This window comes from Salarias fasciatus, chromosome 6 (assembly GCF_902148845.1).
Source record: "Salarias fasciatus chromosome 6, fSalaFa1.1, whole genome shotgun sequence".
In the NCBI taxonomy this organism is placed as follows: domain Eukaryota; kingdom Metazoa; phylum Chordata; class Actinopteri; order Blenniiformes; family Blenniidae; genus Salarias; species Salarias fasciatus.
The window spans coordinates 15,356,233-15,375,964 of NC_043750.1; the positions used below are offsets into that span (position 1 = coordinate 15,356,233).

Below are 19,732 nucleotides of genomic sequence, written 5' to 3' on the forward strand. Positions count from 1 at the left end.
TAAATACTTTCTTTAAAATAATGAATTACATTGTCTGTGTTTCAAATGACTGGTTAAATTAATGTACTTTTCTGGCTGTGGGAAAAGAAAAAGTGGAGATAATTCAGTGAAAGGCCCGTTCCCTGCTCTCCTGTGAGTCATGAGGATAAAACGCGGTGTAAATAGTTCCCCTGCTCCCTGGAGATCGTGTCCGTGAGCGCAGGAAGAAAGTGAACGCCTACTTTTGGGAAGCGGAAGATGGAGATGTGCGTGCGTGTTCGCTCGGCGCCTCCTCCGTCGTTTGGACCGCGGCACCATGGCTCGCCGTGAGCCCCCGGACGCTGAGCGGACCCGGGTCTCTGCGGCGGACGTGCACGGCGGCTCGGATCTCCGCGGCGGCCGACATGTGTTGATTCGTCCAAGTATGGAGAACTGCTGAGAAGACAAAAGGGAGGTAGGCTGCTCGGCTCGGGAGGATGCTGCCGGGGCTAGCGCTGGCTAGCTCCTCCAACCAACCAAACTTCCAGTCCTGTGAACCGCAGCCCTCCGTGCGGGTCTGGGTTGTGTTTTCAGTTCGGAGTACTCGGCAGCGTGGTGTTTCTGCCGCAGCGCCGCGCGCTACTGCCTGTTTGTTCACGAGCGCAGACAGTAGCCTCTCCGGCTGCTGCTGCTGCTGCTGTTGCTGTGTGGTGGTTGTTGTTGTTGTTGTGTCAGGGCTTTCCTGGTGTGACTGTTTCCAGGTGCGTCTCTGCTGCCATGGAGGTGGGCAGCCTCCCCGTGGAGCTGTGGAGGGTGATCCTGGCCTACCTGCCTCTGGCGGACCTGGGCCGCTGCTGCCAGGTGTGCCGCGCCTGGAGGGAGCTCGTCCTGTCCCTGGACAACACCCGCTGGAGGCAGCTGTGCCTGGGCTGCCCCGAGTGCAGGCACCCCAACTGGCCCAGCCGGCCCCACCTGGAGCCCCCCTCCTGGAGGGAGGCCCTGAAGCAGCACGCCCTCGCATCCCGGACCTGGACCCAGAACGGACCGGAGCTGCAGTCCTCGGCCTGCCTCCTCTTTTTCAGAAGGCGGAAGGTCCGCAGGGTTTGGCACGTGGGCCCCGGGTATGAGTTTGACACCCTCCGAGGGGCGCTCGGAGTGGTGGGGGCGTATGACCGCGTGGTTCTCCATCCGGGGGTGTATGAGGAGCAGGCCGAGGTGGTGCTGAAGGTGCCGGTGGAGCTGGTGGGGCTGGGCCGGCTGGGCGAGGTGGCCCTCCTGGTGTGTGTGGAGCAGCAGTGTCCCACCGCCAGACTCTGTAACCTGGTGTTCATGCCACCCTGGTTCTCCACTGTTGTCTACAAGGTGAGGAAACATCCAACCCATCATCTGTAGTGTCAACTTTATGCTATCGATGGTGAATGTTACAAACCTATAATCTAAACTAAAAGCCTGCAGCTTGGACATGAGATTATACTTTTCTTTCCCTATAGCGCAGAAAAGCCATAATCTTTATGTCTTACAATGTGAAATCCAACTTTCAACCATGCCATTAGGCAAAACATGCATTAGAGTTTGGGGGCAGAATGTGGTTCAAGTCCTGCGAGGACAGGCTCGAGAGCCCCTGATCTAGGTCAGCACCGGACCAAGGGCATGGTACACTGCGAACGAGTTTTCAGGGATGTTCCTGACAAGCACACAGTCGCTAGTCAACTTGGTGTGAATGACCTTGGAAAGCACAGCGACCAGAGTGAATCCAGACAGACGCTTCCACAAAGGCCCCGGCCCTGAAGCAATCCCACGGCTTTTCTCCGGCTCTAAACAACCACGCTGCATCAGTCTGGCTGCAGAGTGAAACGTCTCACTTCGGATGCTTCGGTTTGGCGTGTTTTCAAGAAAGTCTGCTATTTATTGCAGTTTGAACTCATTTTCTGGCCAAAACTAAAAGAGACAAGTTTGTTTGCTTCCTTCAGGCTGGAGGTCAAGAAGCTTCAGTGACACAAGTATTAATTATTAGAAATATGTTTTATCTCAAAATTGTTGGATTTTGTGTGTATTTTAGAGCTTTTTATGATTCATACTTCATTGCTGTTGTGGCTTGATTTAGACCTTGGTTTTTAAAATTTGTCCTACCTCATCTGTAAGCATGTTGGGAAGACAAATTTTTTTTTTTTTTTTTTGCAGGATTAAAATGAAACACATCATGAGAAGGCCTTTTTCATGACAGTCTAAGCTGAACTGACGTTCTTTTATTAGCTGGCGAACAATCCAACGCTTGGTGAATTCTTGTGTGAACCTTGTGGTATTTTAGAGTAAAGTTCTATCTTTCCTTTTAACTGAAGCAGCTCCCTCGTGAATTATTCTCTTCTGTATCTTCACATATCTTTATATCTTTAATAGCATGTCTAATTAATTTTTTCCTCAACCACCTCCTCTCTCTCTGCTCTTCTCCAGACATCATGGGGCCACGTGCAACTAGACAACTGCAACTTCGAGGGCGCTCAGCTGCAGATCCGGGGGCCGGGGACGTGCCAGGCCCGGTTCTGCTCCTTCTCACAGGGCAGCTCGGCCCACTTGATGGGTGTTGTCCTCAGTTTGTTGGACAGCTGCGACTTCTCGGGAAGCGACACAGCCTCGGTGACTGTGGAAGGCCCCCCGGTGTCGGAGAGGAACTGGGCTTGTAAACACTTGGCCGCTTTGACCAGGACGTTCCCGTCGTGTGTCGTGGCTGGCTCCACCAGCTCCCCCAAAAGCCCGCAGGCAGGCTCTGCTGGTGGGCCTCAGCCTCCTGCCGCTCATGCTAAAAACGAGCCGGTGAACATCGAGGACTGGAGGAGGAGGGCCGGGGTGGACGCGGTGTGTCAGGGCACAGTGATCGAAGATGGCTGGAGCGACGGTGAGCGCAGCGAGGGCGAGGAGGAGCACCGAGATGGAGCAGAGAGCAACGACACCAAAAATCAATTTATTCAGAATTACAAAATCCCCTGTGACCATCACGGTCTGTCACATTTGCTCAAACCCCAGCCAGATGGCTCTCCGCCACTCGCCTCATCCCCTGATCCCCCATCTGTGACCCCTGCACCCCTCACCCTTCAGCAGGAATTAGACAGGGACCCAGAGGCTCAAATGTTGGCAGCATCCACTCTTGGCTGCATCCTCCGACACTGCCTCTTCAGGGACGGAAAGGGCGGCGTGCACTTGTCTAATTATGGACAAGCTCGGCTGGAGGAAAATGTGTTCCGCGGGCTGAATTACGCCGTTCGCTGCATCCAGAACTCCACAGTAAATAAAGTTCTTCTAACTTTGTTTGAGAAGAGAATCCATCATGTTTCGATTTCCAGAGTTTCTACTTTACCATTTGGGCTTTGTGTCAGCCTAAACCAGTGGCTCAGATCATTAGTAATTAATCAGCGGTTTTGTCTTCGCACCGTCACCTGAGCTCCCTCTTTCCTTCCTCAGATAGTGATGCTGAGAAACGAGGTGTGCGAGTGCCGCGCGTCAGGTGTGTTCCTGCGCCTCTCTGCTCAGGGCCTCATCGCAGAAAACAATATCCACTCAAACGGAGAGGCGGGACTGGACATACGGAAAGGGGCCAACCCCACCATCGTGGTAATTACTGCTGCTAACACCTCCAGCGCCTGGCGTAATAATCCTGACACAAAGTCCAGTTACAGCTTCAGGTTTCAGCTGCATCTCATTGCCTTTTATCATTTATATCACCAATATCTATCTGGATGTGCTGCATCGTTATCATATGAAAAACTTTGAAAGTTACTATAATCTTGCTTTTTCTTTGAAACACACATAGAATCTGTATACATGCAACCAAAGTCAAGTGGTTTCAGTGTCGTCTTTGCTACAATGACTTTTGCTCTCTGTTTTGTATAATTCACAGTGTAATAAGATACACAGTGGTTTGCGTTCTGGGGTTGTTGTTCTTGGAAATGGAAAAGGTTCCATTCGGAGCAACCAGATCTATAACAACAAAGAAGCGGGCGTGTATATCCTCTTCAGTGGAAATCCTGTGGTGAGGTAGGTCGCTCTCCAGCGCCTTCTTTTCCCGTCATGTTTTAAAGATAATTTGAAGTCTTAACATAGTTTTTTTTTTTAAAAAAAAAAGGTTTGCTAAAGCCACTGGCTCAAACAACAAATTGAAATTGCAGTTCTTTTCTTTGCAGCAGATATTTTAACTTGTATTAGTATTTTTAAATCTTTTATCATGTTGTTTTTAACCTTATGAGATTTTCGTGACAGTAAAGTGCTCTACATATTAAATGCATTATTAAAACTCAAAATTATTGAGTCATTTATCCCTGTGCATCCTACTGACTTTGCCAGTGAAAATAAGTGTATCTTTGCAGTAGAATTCTGTTGCCCAATTTTTTTTTTCTTACATTTTTTCGATGTGTTTGGAGGTACCTGCACTAGTCATACAAAAAGCTCATTCCACCATTTTTGTCAAGTTTCTTTGCAAGGTTTAAAATCTTCAGTATATAAGTGAAGTGTGACATTGAATGGTTTAATAAATCTGTCCAGACAACTTTATAAGTACCAAGAGTGCTGCAGTGCAGAGAAATACTGTTGTTGCTGGGGATAACGGAGCATTTTGCATTTAATGTGTGGTGCAAAGTGTTGCATAACGTTGGACGATGCGGGGCTGTGGGCGGAGGTGCTAACATAAACAATGCAGCCTGGTCCTGGAGGCTCTGCAAACACAAAATCAAAACTTGTTAGGAATTTTTTCATCTATTTTCCTTTTCTTTGTGCCAACTTCCATTAAGCGGGGGAGAATAGGCTACAGTTATGACTCGTCTTTCTGTCGTAGTGGGAATCACATCTTTCAAGGCCAGGCAGCGGGGATCGCCGTCAACGAGAACGGCAGAGGGATGATAACAGGTAAGTTCTTCCATCGGGTCTCATTTACTTCTTCATTTACTTTGTTCACGTGAAGTGAAAAGTGGATTTTGATGTCAGAGAACGTCATCAGAGAGAACCAGTGGGGCGGCGTGGACATTCGTAGAGGCGGCGACCCCGTCTTAAAGAACAACTACATCTGCTACGGTTACTCGGATGGCGTGGTGGTGGGAGAGAGAGGACGAGGACTGATCGAGGGAAACCACGTCTACTGTGTGTAATTCCTGATTATATCACAACGTGCAATAAATAAACATATACAGTGTATTTCCAAAAGCGACGCTACAGGAGTTTTCTCTGCTGTCTACAGGTAACAAAGGCTGCGGCGTCTGGGTCATGTCCTCCAGCCTCCCACAGCTCCTGTCGAACTTCATCATCCATAACGGCATGTACGGGCTGGCGGTGTTCTGCCGGAAGGACCCGGATAGCATGGACGCCAATCAGGGGAACTGGCCGGGGCAGGAGGGGATCGGCGGAGATGGAGGCAGCGGGGAGAGAAGGGAAGTCGACGTGGAAGGAAGAGACGGGCAGGAAAACTTTAATGAAGAAGGGGAATTGTTCGCTTGGGAGAGCGATCTGGAAAGCGAGGATGAGCGCCACTCCGCCCGTCGGTGCATCAGCGTGGCGCTGGTGGAGGGGAACTGCGTGAGCTACAACGGAGGTACTAAACCAGTCTGACACGTGAAATGCAAAACGTCAGTCCCTCTTCATCACTGATCCTGCAATCCTGTTTTGTTTTGTTTTTTCTCTACAGCAGTTGGTCTGTATGTCAAGAGCAGCGAGGCCCTGAATGTTTTCGCCAACCTCATAAACAACAACCGTGGTCCCGGCGTGGCCGTGCTGCAGAGCAGTCAGCTGACCCGACTCGTTACCAACTGCATCCGAGAAAACGGCCGGGGTGGCGTTACCGTGGAGAAGGACTGCAGGGTGGAGCTGCGCGGCAATGGTATCTATGAGAACAGCGGCCACGGTGTCAGCTTCAGCAGCGGAGGACAGATTGTGGAGAACGACGTGGTTGGAAACTGTGGATGTGGGATCCAGATCTCTGGAAGCGCCGATATCAAGGTCAGATTTAGAGGGAGACTGTGTTTTCACAGTTGTGGTGGTTGAAGCTCACCCTGGTGGCATTGCTACCTTGGTGTGGTGTATTTGTGAAAGTGTGAATTCTTCCAACCACACACTGCCGCGCACCCAAAAATCATGCAAATGAAATGTGCTGCAGCTTGAGTGAAGTATAAACCAGAAAGCTTTAAATGAGCAGAACATAGAATGTGGCTATAAAATTTGTTAATTTAATTAAAGTGCTGCTCAGATGATGGATGAAGGAAAAACTCTGAGAACTCTCAATCAAGTGCTGCAAGAAAAGAATAATCTCAATCTTTTCTCTTTTCTTTTAGTGGATGCATCACCTTTTTTTGCATTTCTTTTTTTAAATTAGGCTGAACCACAGCAACTGTAGTTGCCTTTAAAGTGTTTGATTTTCTTTGTCTAGGTAATGCGCAATCGTGTCCAGCCAGCTCAGGGCTGCGGCATCGCCCTGCTGGGGCCGGTGAAAGGCGTCGTCCATGACAACGTCTTATATCAGGGTCACCCTGAAAACAGAAAATCCCTGCTGCACATGGATCCTGCCAATGAAAGCTGCGTGTTGCGCAACAACAATATTCTGAGGCATAACAGGTAACTAGGCAACTGACACCTCACATTTTCACTTTCTGCACTCTTTTCTTCCGCCGTCCACACTGCAGCGATTATGTGGGGGAGTGACAGAGTGTGCAGTCTACAGCAACCTTTCACTCAGATCCACACGAAGCGAGTCGAGAAGATGACTGAACGTCTGAGACGCGGATCTTTTTCTTTTCTTATTCTATAGCTCTACATCGGTACCACCCTGGGTTTTGGAAAGCCCCCCTCCTCGCCCACAGGGCCCCGCTTCTGCTGGCCTCAACTCATCCCAGTACCCGTCCCGACTTGGCATCTCCATGACGACGCGGATCAGCGCGACCGTCGAAAGCGGCTGCCACAACGGCAGCAAGTTCTGCTCCATCCTGTGAAATACGAGCAAGATAATCTTACCAAGAGGTCTTTTCATCGAGAGGATCTTTTAATAAAAAGGTCCGTCCGGCTGGAGTGAAGCTTTATAAGAAGCAGAAACACTAAAGTGGCCATCTGCCACACCGTGACACACTTGTAAAAAAACAACGTGGACCAATGAAGTGAAACCCAAGTACACTGTTGTCATTCTACATTTAAATCCATTTGAGCACAAAATCTTTACCTTTGTTTGGTTGATTAGCTCCTGAGACTTGCTGGTTAGGACGTGCACATTTCTAAATCCTAGCGGGGGTCCAAAGAAAGCTTCAGATATGCCAGCTAAATATGGTGCAGAGTAAAGCTGCGCCTGGTCTGATTTCTTCGATGATTGTAGCTAGGAAAACGGTGTTCATGATGTATATGCAAGAAAAAAAAAGTAAAACAAAGCCAAACTGAAGCTCCTGCCTCTTGAATAGAGCTGCTGTTTCCAGGTGAGTTTTGTGTTCTTGTACAACTTCATGCTTAGAAATTGATTGAAAAAGTTTCCTCCGGTTATCATGTTCCGCAGTGATACACAACCACACACACACACACACTCGCCTGGAAACAGCCTGTCAGAAGGATAAAGATTCTTAGTGTGCAATATGTGATGTCTACAAATGTGCCTATACGTTTCAACCGTCTCAGCTAGATGTTCTGCCATCTAGATTTTGTTTACAGCTCATTAGTTTGCTTTTTTTTGTAAGCATTAAGCAATGATGTCCCGTACAACTTAAAGTTAACCACTTTATTTGTCTATAAAACAAAACAATAAACAGGTCTTGTTTTCTGACTGACTTCTTTTGCTCCTCAGTGCATCTTCTTGCGTTTCCGTCTCTCAGTGAACTGTTCGTATTTGACTAGAGGCAGAACAAGCGTGGCCTGCTTGCGGTCATCTCGCAGGGTAGCGTCTTCGTCTTTGGCCCGGGGAGGTTTAATTAGAGTCAGTCCCATTGCTTTGGCAACTTCAGTAATCCTATCATGAAAACAAATGGATCAGTTAAAGTGGCAGACGTCATCTGTCCTACATTATAAACAGGAACTTCCATTTTCACAATAATCAGTTCTATTAAAAAAACATTTTAAAATATGGCAAGAGTACTGATGACAATGACACCTCTGACTTCCAAACAGAAAAAACTTTGCTCTTGCTTCTTACCTGGCCTCAGTAATTCCCAGATCACGGTGAAGTAACGTCAGATCGGCAGTCATGTGACCCATATGCAGCAGCAGAGCCAAGCAGTAAGCGGCGAGCTTGGCTCGCATTGATGACGACACGATGTTCTGGACCCTAAGGTGAAAACACGAGGTGCAAAGTGACATCTGCAGCTATTCAAGACTTAAAGAGTCAATGACTGGTTTCATCCCCACAGTCCGAAAACATGCATTTCTCTGTCAAGTCACATTCAGGCGTGATCAGATGTCTCCATCGCCTGTGAGCGACTGCCAGCCTGCTGAGGCTGTGTGTCCAATACAGAATATTGATGCTTTTACTACTGCTGCTGCTAAAGGTTACATTTATTTTATCTCCCTTGATAAAACTCTATGAATTTGATTTTTTTGGGAGAGCTAAACTCATTTTTCAAAGCACTGTTTTGGCAAAACTTTATAATAGGTTTTACATTTGTGTTACTGGCACTCCAAGCAAAACAAAACAAAAAATTTTTTTAACACAAAACAGTTTCTAGATTTCAGAACAAATAAACTGGATGTGCATAAATTCACAATGCACAGTAATGTGCTTCTGATTCATTATTTGTGCTGAATGTAGATTTCACTTTGCCAAGTACTTTTCAATTTTCTCTGACAGTAAACATTGGTGTTGACGGAATCATGGCACCACTCTCTGCAACTTACAACACAAATAAGTCAGTCTGTAAGCTGAGAAAGAAGACTCATTTTCCTACTTTTTAATTTTTTTAACGCGTGTAGCTTATTAAACAGAAGTGAAAAACATTGTAGCTGTGCAAGAGAAATATCCTGACTATCAAATATCCTGACTACACAGGACTACCATACTGTATGAGATAGCGCCATTTTTTCAGGTTGATCTGAAATGTAGCAGGCCAAGTATGTCGATTCAAATAAGTTACAATTCTTTTTGATTGCAGCAAAATCAAATTGCTGACATTTCACTGTGGTCACAAACAAATGGTGACCCAGTCGCCTCAAACGAACTGATTTCAGCAAATCGACCAAAGATGACAGCTTCATACCTGCCATTGTTGAAAGTCTCCACGGTGAAATTTCTCATCAGCTTGTTCTGAATGATGCGAGGGCAGTTGTCCTCCTGTCCAACTGCGTACACACACACACACACACACACACACACAAACACAAGCTGTTATTTGCCTGAATGAGGACAGCAAGTTTGTCCCCAGCAAATACGAGAGAGCAGAACAATAGTTATTCACATTTTCTGGTGACGCTCTTCTGCCTGGATAGTTTGAGCAGCAGAGAAAGGTAGAAGGCGCAGCGAGCCGTTTTCTCTCTCAATTCACCCGCAGTCGGCATGTTATCCAAATGCTTCAGGACAGACAGGCACCTGTGGTAAATACAAATAAAGATTAAGATGCTTATCTGATCATCTGAGACAGAGCGAGTCGTCTGTCGGTTTACCTTCCATCACTTCTCATCGTCTGCAGCTCCTCTGGGGTGAGTGCTGCCAACTTGGAACCAGCCTGCTCCAAAGCATCGAACTCCACTGGACTCAGGACTGTTGGTTTGGATTCAAGGCGAAAAAACCTGAACAAGTTCTAGTACATCTTTACAAACAAAGCTAGAAGAGCTGGACACACACATGACCACACACTCTGCTGTGGAGCGAGTAAAAGATACGCTGATCGAACGGGTAGACGTTCTCTCGGGCGTCAGCGTTGGCGTCGCAGGGAGGAAGGTGAATAGACAGGTCGTTCTGAGACTCGGTCTCAGCCACCTCCTGTTGGAGAGCTGAGGAGAGAGAAGGCAGATAAATGCTTAAGGTAGGCCGAGCAAAGCAGTTAGCCAAACACTGATGTATTTATACTTGTGTATAGTTTGTGAACTCTTAATTCAGAAATCAGGACAAGTTCTCATCCTTCACTGACAGAGAAATCTGATCAACTACTGCAACTAGTCAAAAGTATTTATTAAGAAAAATATATATTTTAGGAGTATTCTGACTTCTGTGGTGCAAACAGTCTGTGTGGTCTACCTTCCAGGCCCTTCTTGTCGATCACAGAGTTGGCAGCTTTGGTCACTGCATGGTGCAGCGTGTCGCTGCCCACCTGATTCAGCCTGCGGGAGCTCAGTGCTCTCTTCTGCTTAGTGGTGCCAAAGGCTTCGATCAATGAGTCAACCTGAAGAGAGAAAAAAATCCGTTAATGAAAATTTGTTTCTCTTGCTTAATCACGTTCTTTTTTTTTTTTTTTTTTTTTAATTCCAAGGAAAAAAACATGGCAATCATCATACCTTGTCTCTGTAGGACTGAGGAGCATCCTGGGATTTAGCACTCTCTGTTGTCTCTCCTGGTGACAAAGCAACACAGAAACAGAAGATAAGCAAGACGCAATCTCAAAACAGGCAAAAGCTATGAGTTAGTCTGTTGAAAGAGTTAGTAGTTGTCAGGCTAATTCATTGCATGGGCTTTCTCTCAGTACCTGTGACTCTAAATTAGGTGTGTATGTGTTTCTCGGTGTTGACTCTGTGATCGTCATCCAGATTATCCTGGACATATATGATACCTTCGAAGCTATGATTGGATCTGGCCTGCTGAACTGGATTCATTTAGAGCGGTGATTTTTTTTTTTTTTTTTTTGTCGTTACCTGGTATTACAGGTTGCATGTTGAACAGCTGTGCACTGTGGACTTCCATTTGCATGGTCTCTTTGTTCAACACCCCTACATAATATCTGAAAAGACACCAAACAGCACACTGAATAATCGCCATCTCAATTATCACAGTGTCATGAAGTCGCAATATGCTTTATACACCTACTTGCACAGACTGTTGCATTTCAATGACCCCACTCCAAAATTATGTCCAACATAAGACAGCCTGTCTGACTCAGCCACCTAAACACAGGATAAGAAAATAACAGTCATTAAAACAGTGAGAGAATCATTAATATGTTGTAAAGGCACAGCAGAGTGCGATCATCTTCACCAGGATCCGTCTGCTCTTTTTTCGGGGGTTGTTCTCGTCCGTATTCTTGTACATTGTGAAATCCAGTTTGTCTTCATTTTTGACGTTTCCATTTGAGAAGCGAACTGTTTGACAGGGGGAAATCATATTAAGATTATAAGACACATATCAATATGATCATAACAGCCACAAAAACTGGCTCTACTACTCTGAGACCCAAGATTTTCATTGTTTTTAGCCTTGCACGTGAGAGATGCAGAGTGCTGTCAACAATAAACGCCATGACCACGTGTGCAGACGAGACACGCGCACAGCAAAATACGCCCAAATATTAACCACCAAGGTTACCATAATCTGTGCGCTTTACAAATACAAGTAATTCGAAATGATTACCTATAACAGCTTGATCAGACTCTCTTTCCTCTTCACAGCACACTAACGAGCAGGAGGCGGCCATGACTGCAGAGGTTAGAGACAAGAGAGTTCACTCCCGAGCACTTCCGTCTTGACAAGAGAGCCGACCTTTGGTTTAACTGGAACTTTATATTTATTCACGTGTTGACTGTTCATGTGAGGATTGTCAACCCTGTGTCATATATCCACAAATATCCACAGCCTTCATATTTTAAAAATATAAATAACTAAACGCCTTTGATATTTAACATGTTGACTGTATGTATCTTGAGAATCAATCTTCTTTGAATGATTCTTCTTTGAAAATCAGGTCATTGGAAAAAAAAATCAGAGTGACGCCTAGTGTTGAAACTGTTAATTGCAGGCTTTAACTATTACAAAATAACAGTCCAACCTTTTTCAACCTTTCATGCACACTCAGTGAGTTCAACGCCTGCTTTTTCAGACAACAAAACGTGAAAATAAGATCATTAGACAAAAATATTCTGTTACAACCACGTTTTTTTTCCTTGGTGTTACATCAGAAAGACAATAGGTAATGTAAACCGAGTAGATAGTCCAAACATGGCAAAAATGCTCTCATTGCTGACACTTGTTTATAAGGGTATTTATGGTTTTACTATTTTTTACTGTTGCTACATCGTCACGTATTTTATTTGGATTATATTGTTGTATATATTGCATAATAAAATTGCTCCTGAAATACCAATCTTTTAGTAACCCTTGGAATTTTGATTTTTTTTTTCTCTCTTTCCTGGTGCCATAATTTCGTTTTTTTTTTTTTTTTTTGTTTTTTTTTTTTTATCAGACCTCGTGTTTTAATTTTGTGTTGCCTAAGACCAATAAAGGTAAAATTAGTCTCTCATTTATCTATTGAAAGTCTCAGGGATTAAAAATTATTCTCATTAGTTCACACAGTGAAGTAAAATAACAAAATGCATCAACGTTTTAGGAGGGGGCGGTCCACAAATTCTTTAAACAAATTCAATAGTTTAGTTGTTCTCAAATATGGAAATACGAAATACGGTGTAAAGCAGCGATATTAATAAAGACAATTGCAGCACTTCACTATGTCTTATAAAAACAGCAAATAATACTTGCTTGAAATATGTGTTGCCTTGAACTATGTTATAATGTTAGATATTGTCAGCTATATTTCATTCAAATAAATAAATAAATAAATAAATAAATAAATAAATGAATTTTGAGTTACATTCATATACCGCCAGAGGGAGCTCGTGCACCACTGATTGATACACAGTTCCACAAGATTAGGGATTATTCAGGCTGATCAAAATTGGGTGGCTGGTTCGAAACCTGCGGCGGTCAACATTGACCTTGGCTTCTATTCTTGATCAAACCTATTTTCAACACATGCTCAGAAGTTCTTTTTGTGATGTAATGAATTGTTTTGGATAAAATGGTTTGCTGAATGAAATACTTTTGATGATTTATGGCTGGACACTGTTAATTATTCAGTCTGTGACGCTTCTTTCTTTTGTTTAGGAATGTGTTATTACATTGTTCACAGTGTGGATGTGTTTTAGTCTCTAACTGTGGAGTAGAATTACTGAGCGGTGGAAGAAACCGGAGATGAACTCCTCTTTCATCCGACGGGTTGAGGTCGTCTGCTCCCCTGAGCACACAGCGCCACCCTGTGAGTCTGCTCGGTAAACCCGTCTGAGAGGAGGAAAAAAAAAACTGTGGAAATAACAATACCCGCGTGTCGTACATCCAATAATAATCGACGATAATAGATGGTCGCGTTTCGTCCGGATCGCCGCGGTTGGATGTGGCCGATATCGAGCGGTGAGGCCGCCTGACGCGACGCGTCCACCTTTGTGAGAGCGGAGCCAGTCCACCGTGACACCGCGGACATCTCTGAACCCCACACCGGGCTGCTTCAACCGGGGCACAGTGTCCGGGGGAGGACCGCAGGCATGTCAGCTCCGCAGAGCCACATTTGAGGGGACGTCCTGTTGGGGAGGAAGCGGCGTTTGGACGGAGACTAACGGGCCCATCCATCCCGGAGGGGGGACCGAATGCCGCGGCACTAGCTAACCGACAATCTGCTGCTGGTCCGCGGCCAGCTAACTTTAGCTCGCTCTGTTTCAGCCGGAGCTCCGCTTTATCCTTCGACTCCAGCATTTCCTAAGCTGTTAAGGTAATGTCAGACACCAACGACACGCTTATCTCACCGTAATAATCAGTGTGTTATTTTATTATAGTCCTCGTTAGAATTTTAGATGAGTTAACTGTTCAGCCACCAGTCATTAGCTAGCTGTCCCCTCGCTGCTGGTAGGAAAGGCTCACTTCTCTTTCCAGGCATAACTACGTGATCCGTGGCTCCATGCTGAAAACTATTGCTGTGGACAGATAAAGAAACAAGGCAGCATGGTTACAAAAGGAAGCTCTTTTTAGTGCAGGCGCAGTTGAGGGACGTGCGTGTTTGTGCGTATGTCCAGATATCAAGGCTTGCTTCTTTACTTTACTGTTCATGTGGCAAGTAAAAGATACAAACTTTAAAGTATTGGCCTGTTGGAAGAATTATTTTTTAATCAACTTGCAAAATGCGAAACAACAACTGATGTATCCAGTCTTTTCCTCAGTAGTACATTAATTTAAATCCACTCTTACGGTTTTGATCACATTGCAATAAAGCTTTATCTAATCTAAGTTTAAGCCCATTACTGTAGCGTTTTAGCAAAAGCATCATGATTTTGCTGATCCTTTCTAAACAAGAACATTGTCCCTGTATGTGGAATGTTGAACGAATCCACATGCATGTCAGTCACTTCACACATGGGTTATCTATGTGATAGGTTGAGATCGTTTTATTCTCTCAAAGCACCTTGGAAATTTACTTTGTCTTCAAGGTGCCTTGTTGAGTTTATTCATGGTTATTTTACTTTATATCAAGTTTTTTGCCCTCTGTAATACAGTGATCAATAGATGGTACAATCATGCTTGGAAGAACACTAATTTACACAACCTTTTCCAAACACCTTTTATATCACATTGAAATCGTTTTCCTCTGTGTGCTCTCATGCATTCTGCTATTTTACATCTACAATATTACACCATGAAAATTTATTCCCCACAGAATGTCCTTGTTTTGATTTCACTTTTCAGTTGTTCACACTAATTTTTTTTTCTTTTTTTATGCTTTCTATGTCTGTCTTGCAGGACCATGGATTTCCCAGGCCACTTTGAGCAGATTTTCCAGCAGCTCAACTATCAGCGGATCCACGGTCAGCTGTGTGATTGTGTCATCGTGGTGGGGAGCCGACATTTTAAGGCCCACCGGTCGGTGCTGGCAGCCTGCAGTACCCACTTTAGAGCCTTGTTTACAGTGGCAGAGGGTGATGCAAGCATGAACATGATCCAGCTGGACAGTGAGGTCGGTGACTGGACAGGAAATGTGTTTAGTAAAACAACATTTCTAATGTTTGTAGTAGCTGTGGCAGAAAAATCTCATAAAATGTTTGTGTTACAGGTGGTGACAGCTGAAGCCTTTGCTGCTCTGGTGGACATGATGTACACGTCGACGCTGATGCTCGGCGAGAGCAACGTCATGGATATCCTCCTCGCCGCTTCGCACCTGCACCTCAACAACGTAGTCAAGGCCTGCAAACACTATCTGACCACGCGCACGTTGCCGATGTCGCCCTCGTCGGACAGACCCGCCCACCTCCATCCTCAGCAGGAGCAGCAGAGGCACAGACAGCAGCAGCAGCAGCAGATGCCAGATTTAGCAGTGAACCCAGCTTTGGCGGCCAGTGCCAATCTCGCAGCAAACACTGCAACATCAAAACTTCAACGCTCCTTCCTGCTGCAGCAGCTGGGGCTCAGTCTGGTGAGCTCTGCTTTAGGTGGGATGGAAGAGGACGGGGTGGGAAATGTGAGCGGTAGAGCGGTCGAGCAGCGAGCCTCCTTCCCGATCCGACGCTTCCACAAGCGTAAGCCCTCTCTTGCCCTGGGACTCTCCGAGGACAGGCCGAGACAGCGGCCGCGCCCCTCCGGTCCTAACCTGGGCCTGTTAGGAGACGGAGGGGTGAACGCAGAGCGAGAGGAGGGAGCGCTTCTCTCCCCAGACTCCCACAAGATGGGGGACGAATCCAAATTAGGCACGGCGCTGACGGCGTTGGTGGCCGTGTCCCAAGATGACCCTCAGATGCCCAGCCAGTCAGACAGTGGGCATTGCGAGGGGGAGAGCTTGGGGAGGATGGCAGGTGGGGTGAATAAGGAAGAGGACATGGATGAGCAACATGACCAGGACAACAGAGTTGGAGTGAAGATGAAGTCAGGGACAGAGGAAGAGGAAGCTGAAGAAGAGGAACGGAAGGTAAAGCTTCAGGATGCCGCTAGGTTTGCTCACTGTGAAATACCGAGGTTAATTCAGCTAATGCAACAGTTAGCCCTGCTAATAATTCAAGAACTGAGGCAACTCTCACTGGTACTTAGTGATATTTTGGGAAAATTGTTATGAAATTGAAAGCTGGATGCAAAATGTAATTTTTTTACTCTGCTCTATATAAATGTTAATAAGTTGAACTAATTGTCAGCATTATTTGATTGCATCGTGACCCTGAATGCACCAATAAATAAGTTCAAATTAACATTTTGTTTATGTTTTGCGTTCTTAAGGTGGTGGTTAAACGGGAGCCTCTGAGTTCTCCGGAGCCGGCAGATGAAGTCAGTGACGTAACGTCGCAGGCTGAAGGCAGCGACCCGGCTGAGCCCGGCTGCCAGGAGGAGGAGGAGAAGGTGGAGCTGAGCCCGGAGAGCAGCGACCGCAGCTTCACCTCTGAACCCCAGCCCAGCTCCGACCCTCTGCTGCAGCCGAGGGAGCAGCTCCTCCACAAGAACAGCATGGCAGGAGGAGGAGGAGGAGGTGGAGGAGGAGGAGGTGGCGGGGGAGTGGGAGGAGGAGGGGGCACAGGAGTCGGAGGAAGCTACGGGTGCAACAGCAGACTGGGCAGCAAGCCTGGTTTCAGCATCTCAAGCTTTCTCAGCCAGAAGGATTATGAAAACGGTGCGTCGGGCTTGGTCCCTGGAGAGGACGACCTTCCAAACACGACAACTGGAGACTCGGTAGCGCATCACTTCCTGCTGAGACAGGAGACCGTGGGTCCGTCTGGTTCTGCTTCTTCCAGTCTGCTGCAGACGAGTCCACTGAGTAGCGAGAGTAGAAACAGGTTTGGTGATAATCTCCAGACAGATTCTCTGTTTCTTCATCCGCTGCACGACGGATCAGGGAACTCCAGAGGGGGCGGAGGGAGTGTGGGTGGGGGACGCGGAGGGGTGGATCCCTTTGGTTTGGACTTTCCGCGTTCTAGCTTGGGGCTTCACTCAATGGGACGACCTTCAAGAGGACCGGGAGGACCGGCCGCCTCGGCTCTGGCTTATCCTGGTTACAGACGTATCGCTCCAAAAATGACTTCAGGCATGGGGGGAGAGGAAGGAGTGGGCGGAGTTCTCCAGGATGCTGCTTCTTCCTCGTCAAATCTGGCCAGTCCCTTGCTTCTCAACGAGAGCGGAGGTTACGAGATGAGCAGCGGCCGGCCCACCTCCCTCCCCCCGCAGCTCACCCGGGCTTCAGCAGACGTTCTGTCCAAGTGCAAGAAGGCTCTGTCAGAGCACAACGTGCTGGTGGTCGAGGGGGCGCGAAAGTACGCCTGCAAGATCTGCTGCAAGACGTTCCTCACCCTCACCGACTGCAAGAAACACATCCGTGTCCACACGGGAGAGAAACCATACGCGTGCCTGAAGTGTGGGAAACGCTTCAGTCAGTCTTCACACCTATACAAGCATTCCAAGACCACCTGTCTGCGCTGGCAGAACAGTAACATGTCCAACGCCCTGCTCTAGGAACACGAGGACCCGAGTGGGGGAACGCCTCGAATTCACTGGGAGCCAGTGAGGGACTGAAGTCTAATGATTCTCTGACAGTACAGCCAGATCATTTCACCTCCTCAGTAGCAAACTAGCCAGTCCTGATCACAGACCAAAGAGACGTATGACTATATCGATCTATTCAGGACAAGAATATACTGTAGACTTATTCAAAGTTACTGGAACTGTTAGTTCTGATACTGATTTTAAAAAAGGTACAATTATAGCTGCACATTCACTTCTATGTGTGATACAGTAGTCATTGTTTACTTCCATTTGTAAATATCGCTGAACATTACATTGAAACTGAATTGCAGCTCGTGAGCATTGGAGTTGAGAACCACGGCTTTAAAGGCTTTGTTTTCCATATGGCGAGACTGTCGAGCAGAACAAGCTTGAAAGTGACCGAAATATTTGAGGGTTTGGTCAGTCATTCAGACTGATCCCCTGAGGCGGCTGAGCAGCGTCAGCACTCAGAAACAGCAACATCAAGTGAGTAGTGTAAAGGTTTTGAATTGCACATCCGTAAAACATGTAGCAGCGTCTCACATCAGACTGTTTAGTAGTTATAGCTGGGTATTTTGCCTGTGCCTTGTTCAGAGCAGGGATCAGACATGTAGGTATGAAGAACCGACGGTCTTCTGCTCATAACACTGATACTGTACAGAAAACTATCTTGTCCAGCTGCCTGTAGCTCCGTTAAGGTTGTATGACAACAGATGATCTTATGTTGTATTGATGTTAAGAAATCGTCACATCATTTGAAATGATTCTTTAAGAGAAGGGAAAAAAAAGGAAAGTCCCACCAGTATCAGCTGATTGTGTTGATCCTGCATAGATCCAAGTCATGTGACATCTGTGTCAGCTGAAGCGTCTTTGGGCTACCATCAGCGTTGCCGAGCTCATTCTGTCCAGAATATTGGCGCTAAATCACTCATTATTGTAAAAATCGACGTTCGTATCATTTGTACAACAGTAAATGTCTCAAACTAGAATATGTAGAGTTCGTCACATCCAGGCAGCGGCTGACTAGTTTACCAACCCCCCACACAAACATGGTTGAAATGAGAGCTTGTACTGTTTTTACTAAATGAACGTAATCTAGGAGGAACAAGAGATCAACATGTTTTAAAATGCTTTAGGAATGTACATATTGCACATTTATGGATGGTTTGATATTTTCTCTCTCGAAGAAGAGGAAAGCATTGCCAGTAAGTTCCCCACTGTACGTATGAGTGCTTTATACACGTCTCTTTCTACACACGATGTTGTCTGTTACTTAAGCACTTCTACAAATCAAGTCTGTTTATATGACTAATATGTTTACTGGATTGTTGAACTTTGTGAAAATGTGTTGATAATACCTGAGTCGGCTAACTCAAATGTTTTTGTTTTGTCTGTTGCGTGACCGTTGCGTTGATGGAAGCCCGGAGTTAAGCTTCTTTTTTTTTTTTTTTTTTCTAAAATAAAAGGAAATATTCAACATGGGGAGTTAAAGATAAAATATGTGTAAAGGGCCTTTTATCAACTTTTTTTTTCTTGTTAATTTTGAGGCATTAAACCAGATTGTTATTAGTGTTTTACTATCGACATGTTTCTTAGTACGTTCTGTTTGCTGTAACTTTTAGATCCATTTCTTTTGAGATTCTTTGTAGGATTTAAACACAACAGAGCCGTGCTGTGAAGGAATCTAATGTTGTAGAGTGTATCAAAAAAAAAAAATAATTAAAAAGTCTGATAATGCGGATCTTAACGTCAACCTGTCTGCCTTCCTATGGGATGTTGAAACATCAGCTTTGTTTTCGGTTCATGCGGTTGCCGTGTTGTCACGTTCTGTTTTTGTGAACAGGAAAAGAAAAGACGTTCACCTTCCTGTCCGTTTCGATACTTGCTGTGTTGTGATAGAGATGCTGTCAGTGAGTCATGGTCACCGCTTTCTTTACTAGTTGGCACCTTAATGTACTGTACAGTCCGCACACTGTTATCCTTCATCAACTTCCCGTCATTTTGACACGTTGATTGATAATCTTGACATTTTCTTGTAAAGACACATGGCCTTACGGGGAGTCCTACCTAAACATCAGCTCAACAAGTTACGTCACGGAGTTTAACCTGTCCACTGAAGGCAAGATCTCTAATGCGACTCCTGTTTCTCCGTTTCATACTCGGCTCCCAGTGCTTTCTCTTTTCAGAGAGAGATTGCTGTGATGTCTTTTTGAGAAATACGGAGCTTCCATTCCTCGCACTGCAGCCTGTTAGCAATTCTAAAGGTGCTGTCTTGTAAAACTGTAGCAACAGTTTATCTGATTCTTTAAACGAGTGCACTGACTGGACTTCCCTTGTATTGATATAATTTTTTTT

General features: G+C 45.8%; 3 protein-coding genes across 3 annotated transcripts; 2 read left to right on the forward strand and 1 right to left on the reverse strand.

The window, feature by feature from the left end:
• Positions 1-151: 151 nt before the first annotated feature.
• Positions 152-7,736, forward strand: LOC115389597 (F-box only protein 10-like). Its single transcript, XM_030093036.1, has 11 exons — positions 152-433; positions 720-1,320; positions 2,410-3,237; positions 3,415-3,564; positions 3,851-3,987; positions 4,781-4,851; positions 4,930-5,082; positions 5,180-5,530; positions 5,624-5,934; positions 6,362-6,546; positions 6,740-7,736. Exons 2-11 carry the CDS (start codon positions 736-738, stop codon positions 6,918-6,920), a joined length of 2,952 nt encoding a protein of 983 aa, XP_029948896.1. The 5' UTR covers positions 152-433; positions 720-735; the 3' UTR covers positions 6,921-7,736.
• On the reverse strand, positions 7,725-13,220 carry LOC115389606 (DNA-directed RNA polymerase I subunit RPA49-like). Its single transcript, XM_030093064.1, has 13 exons — positions 13,196-13,220; positions 11,456-11,521; positions 11,084-11,187; positions 10,916-10,992; positions 10,744-10,829; positions 10,390-10,445; positions 10,133-10,277; positions 9,778-9,888; positions 9,559-9,655; positions 9,354-9,484; positions 9,156-9,237; positions 8,099-8,230; positions 7,725-7,915 (listed from the first exon to the last, which is right to left on the reverse strand). The coding sequence occupies exons 2-13, from the start codon at positions 11,517-11,519 to the stop codon at positions 7,750-7,752; spliced, it is 1,251 nt and encodes a 416-aa protein (XP_029948924.1). The 5' UTR covers positions 11,520-11,521; positions 13,196-13,220; the 3' UTR covers positions 7,725-7,749.
• LOC115389600 (zinc finger and BTB domain-containing protein 5-like) lies at positions 13,182-19,622 on the forward strand. Its single transcript, XM_030093043.1, has 4 exons — positions 13,182-13,640; positions 14,663-14,876; positions 14,973-15,821; positions 16,124-19,622. Exons 2-4 carry the CDS (start codon positions 14,667-14,669, stop codon positions 17,345-17,347), a joined length of 2,283 nt encoding a protein of 760 aa, XP_029948903.1. The 5' UTR covers positions 13,182-13,640; positions 14,663-14,666; the 3' UTR covers positions 17,348-19,622.
• Positions 19,623-19,732: the final 110 nt, after the last annotated feature.